General features: G+C 44.4%; 1 protein-coding gene across 1 annotated transcript in view; it reads right to left on the minus strand.

Moving 5' to 3' along the window:
• The window catches only part of adgrv1 (adhesion G protein-coupled receptor V1), a 92,815-nt gene that overhangs the window by 37,430 nt on the left and 36,528 nt on the right, over positions 1-18,857 (minus strand). Inside the window, exons 44-88 of the mRNA XM_047591129.1 lie at positions 18,644-18,782; positions 18,327-18,468; positions 17,945-18,210; positions 17,607-17,782; positions 17,365-17,492; positions 17,076-17,257; positions 16,818-16,964; positions 16,641-16,721; positions 16,263-16,527; positions 15,532-15,654; positions 15,069-15,291; positions 14,768-14,972; positions 14,528-14,674; positions 14,171-14,426; positions 13,412-13,614; positions 13,002-13,178; positions 12,658-12,840; positions 12,351-12,530; positions 12,086-12,250; positions 10,688-10,808; positions 10,471-10,594; positions 10,229-10,367; positions 9,927-10,112; positions 9,611-9,846; positions 9,382-9,530; positions 9,007-9,205; positions 8,691-8,910; positions 8,362-8,601; positions 8,080-8,229; positions 7,729-7,949; positions 7,357-7,636; positions 7,124-7,267; positions 6,378-6,549; positions 6,042-6,183; positions 5,356-5,924; positions 5,008-5,271; positions 4,800-4,917; positions 4,483-4,654; positions 4,141-4,383; positions 2,593-3,003; positions 1,740-1,912; positions 1,401-1,647; positions 1,137-1,276; positions 450-610; positions 169-269 (exon numbers count right to left, since the gene is read on the minus strand). Of these exons, the coding sequence (XP_047447085.1) occupies positions 169-269; positions 450-610; positions 1,137-1,276; positions 1,401-1,647; positions 1,740-1,912; positions 2,593-3,003; positions 4,141-4,383; positions 4,483-4,654; positions 4,800-4,917; positions 5,008-5,271; positions 5,356-5,924; positions 6,042-6,183; positions 6,378-6,549; positions 7,124-7,267; positions 7,357-7,636; positions 7,729-7,949; positions 8,080-8,229; positions 8,362-8,601; positions 8,691-8,910; positions 9,007-9,205; positions 9,382-9,530; positions 9,611-9,846; positions 9,927-10,112; positions 10,229-10,367; positions 10,471-10,594; positions 10,688-10,808; positions 12,086-12,250; positions 12,351-12,530; positions 12,658-12,840; positions 13,002-13,178; positions 13,412-13,614; positions 14,171-14,426; positions 14,528-14,674; positions 14,768-14,972; positions 15,069-15,291; positions 15,532-15,654; positions 16,263-16,527; positions 16,641-16,721; positions 16,818-16,964; positions 17,076-17,257; positions 17,365-17,492; positions 17,607-17,782; positions 17,945-18,210; positions 18,327-18,468; positions 18,644-18,782 (8,710 nt within the window). The remainder of the gene's footprint in view (positions 1-168; positions 270-449; positions 611-1,136; positions 1,277-1,400; positions 1,648-1,739; positions 1,913-2,592; positions 3,004-4,140; positions 4,384-4,482; positions 4,655-4,799; positions 4,918-5,007; positions 5,272-5,355; positions 5,925-6,041; positions 6,184-6,377; positions 6,550-7,123; positions 7,268-7,356; positions 7,637-7,728; positions 7,950-8,079; positions 8,230-8,361; positions 8,602-8,690; positions 8,911-9,006; positions 9,206-9,381; positions 9,531-9,610; positions 9,847-9,926; positions 10,113-10,228; positions 10,368-10,470; positions 10,595-10,687; positions 10,809-12,085; positions 12,251-12,350; positions 12,531-12,657; positions 12,841-13,001; positions 13,179-13,411; positions 13,615-14,170; positions 14,427-14,527; positions 14,675-14,767; positions 14,973-15,068; positions 15,292-15,531; positions 15,655-16,262; positions 16,528-16,640; positions 16,722-16,817; positions 16,965-17,075; positions 17,258-17,364; positions 17,493-17,606; positions 17,783-17,944; positions 18,211-18,326; positions 18,469-18,643; positions 18,783-18,857) is intronic.

Genomic DNA, 18,857 nt, shown 5'->3' on the forward strand with positions numbered 1-18,857 from the left:
TGTGTAATCCACAAACTTACTCAACTGGATCCACTGATCCATAGAGAACAGAGAAATAAATGCCTCTATAACAACTTCCACAGGCTATGCAATATTAGCAGACACAAACGGATGCAAATGCCAAAAAAAAAAGGAAAAAAAAGCTATACCACTGTGTGAGCGCGTTACCTGAGTTCCAAGGCAGCTCACCAACATGTGAGTGAGCAGTTTGGCAGCAAACATGGGGAAACGGGAGCACAGCATGTGGGATATAATGGCCAATGCAAAGCCTGAGGAGGGAGAAGTGGAGAAGTGACTGTCAATGATAAAAGATACATTTAAATTTATATGAATGAGAAAGGGAGAATGTTCAGAGAGAGGACTTCTACGAGAAAGAAAGCTGAGGAGAAAGGCAAGTTGTCAAGACAAAAATGTAGAACAGACGAATGTAGGGACGTCTGTGTTTGTACCTGAGATGCAGATGAATCCTGAGGCGTAGAAGGCCTCGTTGTAGGACGCGAGCATGACAAACTCAGCGTGGGCCGCATAGATGGACAAGTGGGAGCACGCACATTCCACATAGTTCCCGCTCTCTTTCACGACCCTGCAGTACTGACCACCTGATGACCACCTAGTGGAGACGTGATAAGGGGAGTTAAGACAACGTTTACCCTTCAAAGATGCTATCTGACAAACCAGAACATGACAAATTGAATAAATTTGTGCTTGATTCATGAGCCCAACTAACAGCTTAATTCTCCCTCCGCTGCCTCCATATCGCTTTTGTTATCAGTTTTGTTTCCTGGGATACATGGTCCCAGTAGTTGTTCTGGCCAAACCAAACCTTCCAATTCTGAACTTGTAACAGTGTGTTCCTGCCAAGTCCCATTACGCACCCCCAGGAATGTCCTTAACAAACTGACTCCAAGTGGAAGAGTGTAGCAGACTGAACGTGTAGATATTAAACAGAAAGATGTGACATCCCCAGTGGAAACAGAGAGGCCTCAGAGAGTTGAACTTGGCACATCCCCTAGTAAACTGTTCTCAGTCAAGTGTAAGGATGACAGAAGTTAGCACAGGGCAGCAGCTTTAGATGGCACGGATAAATAGATGTATAATGGACTTATTTGGTTAAACACATATCGGCAGTTCTTTACCCTGCAGTGGTCTGGTTCCAGAGAAGGCACAGAGACTTGCCGGGTTTAACTTGTTGACCGGGGGTGTGGATACGATACACCACCTCATTACCATCTTCTAAGGGTCGTGACCCTCTGTCCTGGAGGCTGAATGAGAATACCTGCATATGAAAAAGTGACAACAGAAGAAGAGAGTTCAGTTGCAGAGTGACTGAAAAATTAATGGCTGCTCAATGTCAGAGCAATACTGCCACCTACTGTTTCAACCGAAAAGTGCCCCCCTACCTTCCCATTCATGGCGGCGACGGTATCGTTCTTGAGAAACCAGTGTTCGGTTCTGAACTCCGTCAGCTGAATCCTGCTCAGGTTGCCGCAGATTGCAGTGGAGACCGCTGGTACTGGCAGCAGAGCGTCTGGGAGCTGGAAGAAGTCTGCGTTACGGCCCCTGAACTTATGTCCATTGATCTGTGTGGGATACCACTGGAAGGCGGAGATGGTCATATGCGGACACGTTTCCAGGACGGTCCCCTTACTGGAGAGGCCACACAAAGAAAGTGATGCAACATGCTGTTTGTCTGCAAATACAATAACATTTTAGAAGAACATCTTCGCTTGCGTACTCACATTTCACATTGACTGTGTGTGAGGAGGGAGAAGGCAAATCGCTCGGCCACCCCAGCAAGGTGGCTGAGGCCTCGAGTGTCGACTCGGTTGGGATTGGCCAAGGCACACAACAGGTTGTAGGTCAAATTCCGGCTGCTCCCTTGTAAAGGAGCCCTCTCTGCCTCTGCAAGCACCTGGCTCAGGATGACAAGAAAACAACAATGCAAGATGTGTCTGTCAGTTACACAGTTTTATCTGCATTTGAGCAATCCTTAGTGCTGTCTCTACTTGTCTGGAGGCTGAACGAGCTCAATATGTAGACTCTAATATCAGAGCAGCGTAGTGATAGCGCAGGTCCCGTTGTGTGACAACTGAGACCTTTTCAAATGATAAACTGGTTCTCAAGTCAGTCAGAGTGGTACACGGGAGGTGATGTGTGCCCTAGCGTAGCTGTCTGTCACAAACCACGACGCTGGCTCATAGGCTTCAAGCGAGAAAAAATAGAGTCACACAGCCTCTTGTTATTCTCGTGCACTGACATTTTTGGAAAGAATAAGAACATCAACATCTTTAAAGAAAGAGATAAAAGGAAATATTTTTTTGATCTATGTATGACATTCAGCTGAAAATTACTTGAGTGATCATTTGAAAATCATTATTAGAAAGATCTACACAAAACTTAAGTGGTTACCTACATGATGGAAATTAAAACCCCTAAATAATACATAGTCACTTGGCCAAAAAAACGATAGAACAGTGAATATCACTTTTTAATTCCAGCTTCAAAGAGAATGCATTAGTTTGTTTTAAGTATGTCAAGCCCTGGAAGACTGAGAACCACCACATCGCTAATCTTCTACTCTGTCCTTCTCACCTTCTCCAGAGCTTCAAGCACGGCGGTCATCTGCTCACGGCTCAGAGGAGGTGCGGCAATGTTACTAATCAGCGTTTGCAGCACCTGGTTCAATAAAGTTGTTTCGAGGGGCTGATGCAACTGGTCCAGTAAGACCCACACAGCTTGACTCGCTGCATTTGACACCAGGGTCACATTAGCCAACCCAAACTGAGAGTGCACTTTGGCGCCCCCCGAAGGATTGTACAGCTCCACCTGGAAGCGCTTAGGTGTGGGGAGAGATGACCCGCGGTCAGGAGTCAAGACAATTTCCAGTGTCGCGTTGTGACGCCCCACGGCAAATGTCAGCTGGCCCTCCTGTCTGGGAAAGTCCATCCCTGCTTTAGCAGGCCAGATCACTGAGGGACCCACCACATCTTCCCTGGGAAGCTCCTAGAAGAAAATCAGAGATATGTGCATAGTTTTCATGGGTGGTAAACTCTCACTAATTAAAGCAGTGGGAATAAATATATGTAACACCATGTTGTAAAAACACAAAAAAACCCAATGAAGAGTGTCATCCCACTCACATTTGATGTACTAAATTCATCATCCACATTCTCTTTTTTACTTTTGCAGCACCCACAGATCAGTGAAGCAGGCCATGTTGTGAGAGTAGGGGTGAAAGCAGGATGTAGACCAAATGAGGACTGGGCTTTTATTATGCAGCAAGCTTTTTGTCTTGCAACTGGCTTTGAGAGATGAAAGCAGACGACCTGGCCATGCTTCTCTGTCAGGTTTCTGATTTTTGTTGAGTGCACTCCACACTCTCTTACTTTCATCTCCAAAATCAAAAATTGTGAGGGTTGCTGGATGCTATATGCCCTTGAGCTGGGTTTTTTTGTCTCTTTGAACTACATCAAAATGAATAAACCGATACATGCACCGGAGGACATCAGATAAAACTAAAAAGTGAATCAAATGTGTAGTTGTTGTTGTTGTTGTAATTTTAAAATCCATGCATACATTAAGCATTGCAGCTTTAAGTGGTATTTTTGGCCGGTAGTTTTCTGTCATTTCTGCATTTAGGTATGAAATTTTTATCACATTTATTACAATTTCAGTTTCACTGCTTAGTTTCTGCTGGCAGAGCATAATGTACTCTAAGATGGTTTTAAAGACTTATGTTTTTTCTTCTTTACGAAAACAACTAAATCCGACAGTCCACCATCAGGCAATGAGGTAAATCGAGTCAACAAAACCAGGTCAGACACAGGCAGCTAAACACTGTTCAAGTGCTAGAATTGCAGCGATGGAGGATAATCTTATTTCAGATAGCAAATGATTAGAATTGCCCAGATTGACCTAGATTGGAAATTAGATTGTGTACAACACAGAGGACAGTAGATGGACACCTCAAGGGCAGAGGCAAGTTAACAACAATTGATGCCATTTATGTGAAATACAAGTGTAGGGTAAACACCAATTCGAACAAAAACATGGGCTATTTAAAGAAATTTGCACCATCGACGTTTTCACTGTGTCCATTTGAACGTGTGCTTTATTAGCACATATGTTGTTGCCTCTTACCAGTGTGCGATATTGTACAGACATGGCTGAAGCTGTGCTTGCTTGTCTATAGACTTCCAGACTGAGCCTTGTCGTCGTCAGGGTGGCAACGGGCAGTCTATAGCCTACGGTAAAGTACACAACGCCTTGCGGGTTGTCGCTCTCTGCTAAGGTGATGTTGGCAAAACGGGTGGTCTCATTTATGGTAGCTCCAGCACCCACTTGATAGATTTCCACTAGAAACCATGCCTGGTACTCTGGTTCCTACAGCAAAGCAAACAGGTTATTGTTTAACTCTGTGCACCACATACTTCTTCAATAGACAATATCATTCAAATCATCATTTGATCAAACTTGTCTAACCTCATCATCCTGAACCTCTAGCGTGAGAGGACAGATGATCTCTCCTCGCCTACAGGTTGCTGTTCCTGAGGTCTGCACAAGCTGCGCGGTTAGGTTGACTCCATTATTGACCAGACTCAGAGTGGCCTTGCTGAAGGTAGCCCTCCAGAGGACCTGCAAATCCTCAAAGGCTCTAGGTAGAGGAATAAAGAGCATTCGCAGTAATTACAATCAGTACAACCAGATCTTTGTTGCAGCTTGTATTAAAAAGGAAAATATGGCGGCAAAAAGGTTTTATTAACCTAACTAGAATTAAAAAAAGGGTGTTGTTTTATTACCTGTTTTCTTGTCTCTGGAGGTAGAGCACAGCAGTTCTGTTCTCCGAATCCTCATCCAGAATTTGGCCCAAGAGAGAATTAAGACTGAACCCAATGATGCCATTTTGAAGGTCACTCCCTGGTGTGACAGCGGGAAGGAAAACAGAAACAGGTAAATTCAGAGTACTAGATGCAGTATTAATCACATTATAACTTTTCATTATTTTACCAAGGATGGTGATCTTGACAAAAGCTCCAAAGCCCTGGTATGGACTGTCTGTGATCTGCGCCCCTCCCTCTGGGTCACTGAGGTAGATGAAGAATACTTCCTGTCCCTCAGGCTCTGCGTCATCAAGGATGAAGAGGATCACCTCTTTCTCATTCTCATCAGGCTGAAAGGCCACTATAGTAGACTCTAAGCGGAAGTCCTGCTCCTCCTTTGCAAGGGTCCCATCAGGATCCAGATCGAAGGGAAGAGGGGTTGTACTTCCATCTGAGTAAAAATTGTGAACGGCGCAGTTTATTACACAGTATTTAATTCTGGAGTAAAGCAACAAAGCTGTGCAACCAAACATACCTCCAAATGCTTGGACCCGAACCCTTATTGCCCCATCGACACTGTCAGACCTCCGCACCCTCAGAACCACCCTGCGCTCTTGCTGAGTCTCCTCGTCTCTGTCCTCCTGCACTTGGATCAGTTGAGGTCCAATGCTCAGAACTCCACCAGTCGCATCGCTAGCCAGGATGGTGACAGTGGCCACACTGTGCTGAGGGTTAAGGCGAGGAGGGGCATCTACCCAAGCTACGTCTGGAGTAAGGGCTTGAGCATGGGTTAAGTTGACATGAAAGTATTCATCAGGCTCTGAAAGGGAGTCGTCAAGTATTGTGAGATGGAGTGAGGCATTGATTTGGTGAGGTGAGTTGAACACCAGACGGCCGTCAGTCACTGCACTAAAGTCCTCCCCTGCTGCTGCGCTGCCTGATACTGTTGTATAGGAGAGGCGCGTGGCGTTGCTACGAGAACCATAAAGTCTCTGAACGTAAAGCGTTATGGTTTGGATGTCCTCTGCAATAACTAAATGGCGGGAATCAGGGGAAAACTGGTAGACCCCAAGTGGCTCCACTTCTGCCACGGTAAAGCCAGACCTGTGCAGGGAGACGGACATCAGAGTAAGGTCACATGTGATGTTAAAACAGTAATTAGTTCCATACATTTCCATATAAAGCCGCCACCACCACCTACAACAGCTGTGGGAGAACTACCTGAGCTTGACAGCACCAGCTGCAGCAGTGCTGGAGGAGGCAGAAGTGAGGTGAACAGCATATGAAGCAGGCTCGAAAGCATCAGCAACAGCTGTAAGGGATATGGCTTTGGTCCTCTCTCCATGGGCCAGGGTCAACGAGCCTGAATATAAAGAAGGAGAGCCACAATTGAAGAGCCTTAAAGCAACTAATCTATTTACTGTATGACATGACTGACCAATTATTTAATGTTCACATGTTTTATAAAGAAACAACTTAAAGAATGAGTGCAGGTGGGCTGACAGTGTGTGAGTCTGTACTGCTAACATTCATTCAGTACCTCTCTGACTGTCTCACCTGAGTCCGGGACAATCGCTCCAGTCTTAAAGCCAGGTGGAGCCTGTCCTGAAGGATACCCAGCTCTCCACTGCACCCTGACATCACCAAACAGCCCCGTTCGTGTCACCTTTGCCTCACATGTCCCTGTTTCTATGCTGGAAACCTGAAGAGCCAGTGAAGCAAAGCCAACCTGCACAATACGAAAGAGAGGAGAGTTAATAACAGTGACACACTGTTGCCAACATATTAGAGATGGCTGTGTGAAGGGGGTCGGGTTCCTTTCAAAGAGTCTGGCTCAGTCTGATACGTATTCATTTTTAGGATGTCAGCTGGGGGGTAAGTCATTTTATCCGGGAAATAGTCACTGGGAGGAATGATATGGGGAATGATGCTGGGTAAGATTTGGATCAGAATAATTCAATCTGGATATGGAATTAGTATTTGCGCTTGTGTCTGTTGTGCATCTTAGTCAGTAGGGTAGCCAAGGTGGAACTTGTGTGTGCATTTGTATGAAACGCAGGTTCCCATCATTGGTTTTAAAGAGCCGGTCAATACATTCGGTTCGTTTGCGTCACAACTCTGCCACATAAACATTATAGTGAAACATTCTGTAACTCACTGATTTTATCACTGAATCTAAATGTTTACAGGCAGATTTTCAGTCTTCAGGAGAGTACTGTGGGACAGTGCATCAAGCAACAAATGCCATATAACCATGTTGTTGAGGAACAAAGATAAAATAAAAAAGGACTACCATAACTCACCTCTGGGCTGGCAGCTTCTTCAGGCACAGTCACCGTAGCTGCGCTGGCCTCACGGAGGAGGCGAGGCGGAGGGCCAAGGACAGCACTGATCAGTCTAACATCAGTAAGCTCGGCTGTGAAGCTTGTGCCCACTGACAAAAACACCTACAAGAGCAACAGGAAAAAACAAAACAGAAAAGAGTTTAAAAATTTCATGAAATACACGTGTCATTTTAAAAGGCCCCCTTCCTTACCTGACTGCTGATAGGCACAGTAATAGTCCCAAAGGCCTGTCCCTCTCTCAAAAGCAGCCTTCCTTCAGCTTGTCCTCCCAGTATCTCCTCGATGGCCATCACTTCATCAATCCTTCCAGTAACCCTATAACCCACACTCGCGTTGCCAAACAGCCCAGCAAGTCGTGTCACATTCATGACCAGAGCTCTGGTGACATCAGGTCCTGAACCCACCACTACAACAGACTGTTGCTCAGGGTTCAGGGAAAACACACCGTGGGGTTCGTCATTAGCAGGTACCCTTTGATTTAGAAAGGAAGGAGTTATTTATTTCAAGTTCATTCATTCTTTGAATCTTCACCTAATTATTTAGACAGAATCACAATAACAAACCTGATATGGGTTCTGATTCGGTTTGGGTTAGCATCTAGAGTAGCGCCGCCTTCCACAGCTGTGAGGCGGAGAATGTAGAGCTCCTCCAGCTCTGGCACAGTGTCGGGCATCAGGCTAAGGGCAATTTCTGCCTCGTGTTGTCCTTCCAGGATCATCACTGAGCCAGCTAGAGCTAGGAAGTCACCTGCTGTATCTGAGTCACTCTGTATCTGCCAGTGCACCTGAGGTGAAAGCATGCTTGTGTTTACAATTTAACTATGCCTAAAACTAATTTGAATGTTTAAGTTTAAGGACCAATATTGTCAGATTAAAAAAGAATAAATGTACAGTATATTTATGAGATAATCTTACCGTGATGTTGCCCATGACACCCTCTCTGCGCGTAATCAGCAAGGAAATGTTGTATGGCCCCTCTGCTTCTGTAGGCTCATTGTAGACATGCTCTTGAAGAGCATCCTCGGTAAACTGCACTATGCCATTCGGGTCACCAAACTTCTCAATCTGAGAAATGCAAACACATTAGTAGGATCAGGAATGAGGGAAAGAAAAGTGGCTTGGAGGTGTAATTGCCCCACAATCATAAAGGATTCATGGTAGTAAGCTCCACCTTGCAGGCATGATACAATGAATTACCTTCAGTGTTATGGACCCAGCCTGAGGATCAACATCCATCTCTCCAGACAGAATGCTGAGCTGTATGACAAATGTTTCTTCCACCTCCACTACACCGTGGGGGAGAACTCGCAGCTCTATGGTGCGCGTACCTTCCTCTCCATCCCTGAAGAAGAAGGACCCATTTACAGGCCCTCCGATGTCAGCATTGAGCAGTGGAAGGATTTCTCCACTGTTTGGGCCAAGGATGACCCAAGCAACCTGTCAGAACAGAAAAAAAGTCTGAATGCTATAATGTTATCAAGAAATACTGGGATCTGATAGTGAGACAACTTTCTCATTCCCCTTACCGTTGCATTGCCCACAAGGCCTCCTGCTCTCTCCAAAACAAGACTGAGTTTCAGAGTGGAGTTGGGGTTGGCTACAGTGATCAGGCTCTCATTGAGGAAACGGACCAACCCACTTATGGAGTCACTTTTGGCGATGGTTACAGTTGCAATATGTTGGGAGCCTAGAGCAGCTCCCCCTGTCGCTGCAACCAGCAGAACTTCAAACACCTCTGCTGATTCACTGGGGGAGAGACGTTTCAGTTGAAATGAAATAATGTCTACTCTGATAATTGCCTCAAACTCATGTTTGTTTTGTATTTTTAATTTCTCCTCTTACCTGTCCAGGTCATCTATAATAGTGACATTGATGAAGCTGGTGTTTTGGCCCTGAACAAAAGTCACTGAGCCATTATTTAGGATGTAGTCGAGATAGGGGGTTGCACTCAAGCCTCTAGAAATGAAGTGAGCGGAGACCAGTCCATACGAGCCCAATTTCCTCACCACGGGGATCAACACGTTGCCCACGTTCTCCTCAACTGCGAGAAAGAAAGCCAAAAGAAAAACTTAAATCCACATGTTGTAAATAATCTTTTAAAACCATATTTGCGTGAAATAGTAAATAATAATAATAATAGGAAATAGTCACAGCAACTTGCACTGAATTCTGCCTGCGTATTTGACTCACTGATTACATTTTTGTTTCGACTCTTACCTGTAATGTTCACATAGTCCTGTCTAAACTCCAGGATACCCTCGGCATTATCATTCTTTAGTATGACCACAGTGAGAGAAGAGATGTTGCCTATAGCTGGAGGCTGGTCCAGTTGTAACCCCGACTCCCTCACTGTGTAGTCCACAGCACTGACCACAAGAGGGAGACACACAATGAAGAGTCACTGTCAAGAAACTGAATACAAGACTAATAGTTTTTTCTTCCTTACCTGACATTGATGAGCTCCACTTCAGTGATCCTGAGGAAAAAGACCTCAGGCCCTTCTGGAAGACTGTCATCTTGAATATGCAGTGTTATTTGGTGCGAGGTCTGGGCTGGGGTGAAAAGCAGTCGTCCTGATGCTGGAGCGAAATCCAAACCACTGACCGCTGTGCTACCCGATGTCTCATAGGTCACCCACACCCTGCCCAGACTACCAAATGAGCGGGTAACTGTCACATTTACCTGAGGAAGGATAAGTCAGTGTTAATATGCCTACTCCCTCATAAAACAGGATGTACATCAGTCTCCTATTATGACCTCACCATGCCTTCCTCCTCTGTTGCATTGAGCTGGAGCTGAGTGAAAGAGAAAATGCCATAAGGGTTGTCACTAGCTGCCATAATAATCCTGGCATGCCTGGCTATGGGATTTATTTCCAGGCCTGAGGTTGCAGAGGTCAGTGTAAGCTGGTACTCGTGGCGCTCTTCAGGAAGATCATCATCCAGGACCTAACATCATAACAGATATAAAGAAGGAGGTCATACATGAACAGAAGAAATGTGATACATTTTGCGCTGCAGCACGCAGATTCAGTCAATATCGTGACTTTTACATTTCACAGTACCTTCAGGGTAATGGCAGCGGCAGACTGTCCGTCTCTCATAGTAACGACGCCAGAGACTGCTTCAAACTCAGAAACCACAGCTGGAGTGATGTTCCAGTACACCTGAACCTCTCCAAACACCCCTGGCCCTCGCACAAGGCTGAGAAGACGCGCACAAACACATGCAATTCTCGCATTACATTCTGAATACTAATTCAAAGCAAGTAAATATTGTTTTTCATACAGTATGATTTTTTTGTTACCTGACCACAACACTCCCATTGTAATTTCCCTGAGGTTCTCCAACGAGGAGGTTCTTTGATGACTCTGCTATTCCAATAATCCCCAGGGCAGCTTTGTCTGCCCTAACAGTGATGGTGACCATGTCTGCAAGCGACCAAGGAAGAAAAAGAGGCTAGAAAAACAATTCTGAAGATATTTTTCAACCAAGTGATGCCCTTTTTAAACATCAACGCTCACCATGCAAAGGGTCAATGACGGCACCACTCCCAGCAGGAAGCAACTGGATGGTAAAATGTTCATCTTCTTCCAGGACAGTGTCAGCAAGGGCTCTTATCACAAATGACTTGAACGACTCAGTCTGCAAAGTATGAGAAAAGCAGATGACTTCATGAAGTGAGTGCTGGAAAGTACAAATAAAAGATGGGAGTAAGATGAAACAACATTATACACTGCCGGGCCACCTGGATTTAACTAAGCAATTCTCATTTCTTAAACAACCATGTCGAAAGACATATCCTGTGTTCATGGAAAAGATGTTAGTCTGTTTGAGAACTGTCAAATCACTGGCATGCATCAAGCAGAGCAAACATCTAGGGAGATTGCAGAAACTACAAAAAATTGGGTTAAGAACTGTCCAGCGCAATGCTAAAAATTGGAAGGATAGTGGGGAACCATCAGTTTCGAGGAAGAAATGTGGTCGGAAAAAAATTCTGATTGATCGTGATAGGCGTTCACTTAAACGTTTGGTGAAATCAAATCGAAGAAAAACAACAGTAGAACTGAGGGCTATGTTTAATGGTGAAAGTAAGAGCATTTCCACACGTAATTCAAGAGATTGGTGAGGCTGTACTGCTAAAAAAAAAAGGCTTCAATTTGCTAGTCAGATTGGACCCAAGCAATCGAAGAAGGTCATGTGGTCTGATGAGTCCAGATTTACTCTGTTCCAGAGTGATGGGGCATCAGGGTAAGAAGAGAAGCAGATGAAGTGATGCACCCATCATGCCTAGTGTCTACTGTACAACCCTTTTGGGGCAGTGCTATGATCTGTGTTTGCTGCAGTTGCTCAGGTCTTGGTTCAGCAACATTACGCCCAAAGAATGAGGTCAGCTGACTACCTGAATATACTGAATGACCAGGTTATTCCATCAACTGATTTTTTTCTTGCCTGATGGCACAAGCATATTCCAGGGTGACAGTGGTTCAGGTTCAGGAAACATGAGACATAATTTTCACACATGGACTGTCCACCACAGAGTCCAGACCGATTGAAAATCTTTGGGATTCCCGTCACCAATATAAGATCTTGGTGAAAAATGAATGGTGCAACACTGAATGGAAATAAATCTTTTAAAATAAATCTTCTTATCGAAACAATGCAACAGCGAATGTGTGCTGTAATCAAAGCTTAAGGTGGTCTGAAATGAAATATTAGAGTGTGTGACCTTTTTTTCGGTGGCAGCTTTTTTTTTTCTTTTGCCAGTCTAGGCTCCCAACATATTGCAACAGTAACCATTGCCAAGAGTGACTCCATAAGTGGGTTAGTCCGTTTCGTCAATGAGAGCCTGATCACTGTAGCCAACCCCAACTCCACTCTGAAATCGTTACATGCTGGATGAGTGAGTGATTCTATTGTACCTCAGAGAAGACAAGGGTTCCATTTAAAGGTGAAAGGTCATCTGCAGCTCGGTCTTCCAGTTGCCACATCAGTGTCACTGCACCCTCACCTCCTGCACTACGCAGCACTGCTAGTGTTGCCACAGCAGCAGGGTCGTCATCAAACTCTGGTTCACTGACAGTAACCTTAGAAGGAAATAAAAATAATAATTATTTTCGACTAAGTGGTGGTTGAGCACAAATGACGAACTGGATTCTGATGAAAATAAAGTAATTTTAGATTCACCTCCAGTTCCTGAAATCCAAATCGTCCAAGAGGTGAATCGTTGGATGGAATACTGACGGTCACAGAGGTCACTCGTCCAAGTCGAGCACCACCAATCACACGAAGCAAGTTCACTTCGAATGTCTCCAAAGTCTCCACTTGTTCATCATCTAAGATGGTGATGGCAATTGTGGCTTCTCTCTACAATTAGTTTGAGGTGACGCAAGTTAACATCTTGGAAACTTCAGCCTCACACTGTGGCTCGTTATGATATAATGTATAAGACTAACTTAATTGTAAGCTAAGGACAATCAGGACATCAGTTTACCTGCCCATCTTGAAAGGTCACGTTTCCAGATATGGGACTGAAGTCATTAAGATCAGCAGTGACTGGCAGAGCTTCCCAGTAGACGACCAGCCTCCCAGTTGTACCAGCAAGTCGCACCACTGAAAGATGCAAGACGTTGTCTGGTGGTGGTATCTCGTAGGCCAGGACACTTCCAGGGATATCCTAAACAAAATATTAAAATGTATTATTATGGAATTAAATGTCAATACTTTGACAATGTTGTTCACATCCTTGTGTCTTTGTACCTCTAGGTTCCAAACAACAGACATCCAAATAACTTCAATCATTTAATTTCTATAATCACCCTTTTGCAAGGAGCTCACCTCAGAAACATTGAACTGCAGAACGCCTCGGGGATCATCGTTCTCCTGGATGGTTACCTCCGCTACTTCCATCCCAGGCCTCTTCACACTGGGTTGTCCTGCTCCGACCGAACCTCTAACAAGCTCCACGCCAGTGATGTTCACAAGGAAACTCTCAGCCAGCTCTGGGATGTCATCCTTAGAAAAAATTAATTGAAGATTAAATAATGACCTATGATCTAAATCATAATCTTTCATAAATCAAAACGGACGTAGTTGAATGTAAACAATCTCAAATCTATATAGTACAATCAAAAAAAAAAAAAGTTTAACAGGATTCAGTCTGCATAACCAGTCTGAATGGTTATTTATGACTTTAATTTTTATAAAAATTTTATAAAGTTCTCTACTACCAAGTGGCCCATGCGTACCGGTAGGATTGTGACAGTGACGAGGGCAACAGTAGCACCATTTATCATAATGACGGTGTCGTCTTTAGGAATGTAGTCATTTCCTGCGGTGGCTTGGTTTGATGGGGGCTCATACAGGGCTGGCCTGGTCTGGTAATGGACCGCCACCTCACCTGCGGAGCCCTGCTCCCTCACTATGGAGAGAGTCACATTGACTGGAGTCCCTGCAGGTTGGAAGAAATAAGACCAGGTTAAATCACAGCAGATAAACTACATGTCCCGACTACATACTGTATATCTATATATTTAGTAGACCTGAGTAATAACATAATAAAAAATCCATGAAGGTAAGTCAAGTCACAAGAATAATTCTGGGTATGTTACACTTCTGCTCAAACTCTGTAACTTGGCTAGTTTCCAGTACACAGATTAAGACAAATCCTCAATTACTTCACATCCTGGAAATCACAGCAGATCGCATTTACAGTAAATCTCAAAGTGTGATTACAGTAAAGTCTTCTTAAGAGACCACAACAAGAAAAGGACTTTGTGATTTTTCAAAACAGACAGAAATTCAGCATCAGCTAAACTTGCAGCGGCTGTTCTTGGAACAAAGTGAAAAGCTTAACTGAGGAAGGTATTTGAATAGGCTGGCATAAACGTAACTTAAACTAACTGCAGCACATTAGACCCCTTTGTACTGCGATCCAGCAAAAACCCACATTTACTGACCGAGCATCAGTCATTCATTCATTTTTTTTTCTCCACAGATGTTCTTACTCTGTGGTTCTTGTGTTAGTGTAAACTGGGAGTCCAGATGCCATCCAATCACCCCATAAGGGGAACCGTTGGGCAAGATGGTGAGCAGAGCTTGCGCCGAATGCTTGTCAATGACAGCAGCCTGTCGAAGGTCTTGAAGTCCCACAGTGGTGACGTCCCGGAGGGTGATCGTGACACTCTCTCTTAGCTCTGGGATACCATCTGCTATTACAGCCAGTGAGATGATGGCTACAGTTTGACCTTCCGAAAACGTTACCTGCGACGGAAAGTAACATTTTTACAATGATCCAATCACTATTTTGTGATGATAATTTTTCATTGCCAGACATGCACGATAGGAAGATAGGGGTTACTCACCACTCCTGAAGTAGGGTAAATATCTGTCAAGCTGCCATTGGCTGCCCAGTGAACAGTCAACCTGCCAAAACTCCCTCTTCTCCTCTCTACACTGAGAGAAATTTGATTACTTTGCTCCAACTCCTCCACCTCCATGTAGAGAGAATGCTGCAGAAATCATGCCAGATTAAAGTCACAACATGAGGAGTATTTAGCAGGTTGGACGAAGACACAATTTGTCTAATATCACAATCTTCTTACCTGCGCAAAGCCAATTACTCCATAGGCATCATCATTGGTGGGGATAATTACTGTCACCTGACCACCAAATCCAATCTCAGCCCCACCCTTTGGATTCTTCAGTCTGACCTGGAAGTTCTCTTGAACCTCAGGGGCATCATCATCTATGATGTTCACCGCTATCTCCAGCTCACTGTCCCCTGGTGCGAAATGCAGCTCCCCAGAACTGAATGCGAGGAAGTAAAGAAAACACAACACATGTTTTCATTTGTGTCTTTTACTGTGGTTTCCCATCTTTGACTTACAAAAATTCTTTGTATACCTGGGTATGAAATCCGACTGATTGGAGACCGAAGTGAATTCATAAACAGTGGAGCTGTTGTCCTCAGCAGAGGCCAAGAGGATCTTTGTGGTGTTGAGGGATGGGACAATGAAAGAGAGGAAGCTGATGGTTGGAGGGGCCCTCAGGATCATGGTGAACAGGTTGACATCGGACCTCCAGGAGTAGAGCGATGAACCATTTATTCCAGCAAGCAGGACATAAGCTATGAGGAAGAAAAATATTTATTTAGAGGGAGTTTAAATTTGACACAAAAGACTGGATACTGCATTGATGTGTCAAGTCTCATCTATAATTCCAGTAGAATTGCATGGAAACATGACCCAGCGCAAGCTTATAGAAGCCAAAGCTACTTGGCAAGTGTCCATTATTTTATTTCATGGTGAATATAATAAAGCAACAAACACACAAAGAGGAAAACAGGGAGTTCATCGTTTGTGCTTACAGATCCCAGAAGGAGCAGTGAAGGCGTGAATGGAGGTGAGGCCTGGATGAGGAATGGACTGATGGAGCTGTGGTGAAGCCTGATCTGAACTCCACTCTAACACCTCACAGGACGGAGAGAGACCTGGAAAAAACACAGGCACACACACACAAAATACACAGACACACACACAAGCTTAAGTCCTTTGACGCTAGAATAGCATGTTTATGTAAAGTAAACGTTCGCCTGACTGACACACCCAAGACTGACAAATTACAACCTCCGGGTGCCTTTGTGGCTCTGCTCTGCTCCACACTGAGGCCTTTCCCATAAACCCACAACAGGTCTGAACCAAAACAAACTGACCCTTTTGCAGACTCAGAGGGATTACGTCTCATCAAAATATAAAAAGTGTAGTATAAATACATGACCTGGCTTGCGTTGTAAATTCTGCTATCTTAGCTGAAACATCAGAACAAGGCTTTGTCTGCAATAGGAATCTATTGGCTCTCTAAAACATCACCGACATGTTTGTACTATTCTAACCAACATGTAACCACCAGAAAGTACACAGAGAATACAGGCATAGAAAGTAGGATTTCACTATTGCATAAACACAACCATCATCTAAACAAGCCAGCCGATATTGTGTGAAAGTTGACTTATTTTCAGACCTGAAGGATTGGGTAGTAATTTACTTTGGTAAGTATTCATGACAAAGTCTTATGTGACTTCAAAACAAGGCAGGTCACCTTCAACAGCCACCAACAGGAGAACGTCCTCCGCTCTTGTGTTCATTGTCTCCACCTGACTGGCTCTGCCGGTGAGTGGGAGAGGCTGTGTATTCTGAAATCTTCCACTGGTCCACTGGAGCAGGAAGCAGCTCTCCGTCTCCCTGTCTACACACACCGCCAGGTAGGGAACGTCTGCACGAGTGAATGGACTCACGCTGAGGATGTTCTGTTCGAAGTCAAGAGTCTGGAGGAGCGAGAAGGTGCTTCCAGTCGAGACAAAGATCTGTAGTAAAACAACAAGAGCTCAGTCATAAATGGCTCAGTTTGTGTCTGTATTTGTCTTTTTTCATGGTTTTGATAAAACTGCATGCAAATAGGTCTAACAGTCAGCGTCACCTGGCTTGATGCTATTAGATAATCTCTACCATCAGCAGAGAAGTGTTTCACATCCAGAGCTTCAACACCTAAGACTTGTTCCTGAGGAAATGATATTGGATTAAATCATTTAAACATAGTGCAAGTATACGATTCGAAATTAATGAACAAAACCCTTTTTATTGAGTTTATACTTACTAGTGTGACATTGAGGTCCCTTTGCAATTTGAAGATGCTGAGGTTGGCAGCAGGGTAGAAAGGGGGCCCACCATGTGTAATGCCGATATAGGTGGAACCATTCACTGCAAAGCCAACGCATGAGCCTGGTTCCTGAACCCTCACAGACTGTAACAACCAAATGACAAAGAGAGTTTTATGTTGGATTTTACTCTGAACATTGTGGACATCATGTGCTCATTGAGGTACAATGCTGTTGCTGTTACTGTTGTCGCCTACCTCTACTGGCAAAAAAACACCCTGCCACCGATACAGAGTTGCCAAGGTGTGGGAAGATCCAACAATGGGCCTTTTGTCCAGCCTCATAGCCAGAAAGGAAGGACCCTCTGGAAGGGTGCACCAGGCTGAGGTGGGGCTGTCCTCAAAGCTCTGGTATACACCCATGACTGAGAGGTGACCCTCTAGAAGACAAAAGAATCATAAATTAAACTGTACTTGAAAAGACATGGGATTAAAGGAAAAAGTATTCAGAAGGTTTGGTCTGAATTAAAACATTAACTGGTCTCACTGGAGGCAACTGCTGTGTCCGACTGCATCTCCCATTCCACACTAACAGCGGATTCCAGGCCATTACTGCGAGACACGGTGAGGAAGACTGCACTGCCACCTTCATCTGCAACCACCTCGGTGCTAGTTCTGTGCACAAAACACACAATTTTGTTGGATGCGAGTCTACTTAGCATATGGCAATACATACAGTAGCATTTGTGTAATTGAAAGTTTCAGATCCTGATGCTACTGTATTGACACCTGTTGAGAGTAGGTCCAATTCGGAACAAGCCAGAAGGAGCTGAATTCTCTAGGACGGTGATGAGCATTTGGAGTTGGTCGCCCAGCCGTGCACCCCCTGTTGGGTTGGACAGCACCACTGTGAAAGTTTCATTAACTTCCGCTTCAGCATCGAGCAGAGCCCTGATCTCCAGCATCTGAAACAAAACAAACAGGTGATGCTAAAGAACTTCTGACGAATAAGAAAATGCTTTTGAAGTGAAAGCATGTTTAAAAAGCGGAAATACAATACATATGTATAATGTTTCCTGAAGCCTTTGCTTAAATCCTGTTAGCTCATATAATCTACTCTCCCTCACCTTAAATCTGACCCCATCCTCCAGTACCACAAACCCTTGTGGTGGCATGAGATCACCCTCTGCTAGCGTGCCGTTGCCATCAGTGATAGTAAACTGAACCGACACGGTGCCAAAAGTGCCTTCCTCTGGGTTCCGGACCACGTAGAGGTTAGCCACACTCTCACTCAGCCCTGACACAGAGGTAGGCTCTCTCAAGAGAAAATGTTCACTGGTGTTGAAGGAAATCACACCATGTCCATCATCACTGGCCAGGATATTCACAGTAGCTACAAGAACAGGAAAGAAGCAGTTAAACCATTATACTATAATTTAACATTTGAATCAGCCAGTGAGTAAAAACTACTATGGCATGGTAATCTGTTCCACTGTTCCATCTGTTTACCGGTGGTATTGGTGCCCAGCTCCAGGCCAGGGGAAGGCTCGGACAGGATGAGCTGGAATCTCTCTGCTCCCTCTGGGATGGTGTCATCAATGATCTGCACCTCTACAAACTTGTGCCTTTCGCCATCAACAAAATGGAGCACCTGGGTGGACAGAATAATTTCAAGTTGCAAGATATCATGCTACTACTATGTCTGTAAGGACTCATTCAAAGACATGGGAGAAGGGATTAGGTCAGAGCTGAAGGGTGCTTTTGATACAAGGCGCAAACATCTCGAATCTGTCGACTTTGTCTAAATCTTGTGTGTCATTACTTGCCGTTTCACTGGTATTGTAGTCTAGTTCCTGTTGAGCTTCCAGGTTTTGAGCAAAGAAGACAACAGAGACATTTCCATATGTCCCCCTGTTCCTGTAGGCTACTAGAGTCAGAGTCCCTATTGTTTCATTCACTTCAAACCTGAAAACATGACCAGATATTTATTTTTTGAGAAATCTTATTCAAATTAAGGTTAAAAATTTTTTTCATGTTTAT

This window comes from Mugil cephalus, chromosome 8 (genome assembly GCF_022458985.1).
Source record: "Mugil cephalus isolate CIBA_MC_2020 chromosome 8, CIBA_Mcephalus_1.1, whole genome shotgun sequence".
Taxonomy (NCBI): domain Eukaryota; kingdom Metazoa; phylum Chordata; class Actinopteri; order Mugiliformes; family Mugilidae; genus Mugil; species Mugil cephalus.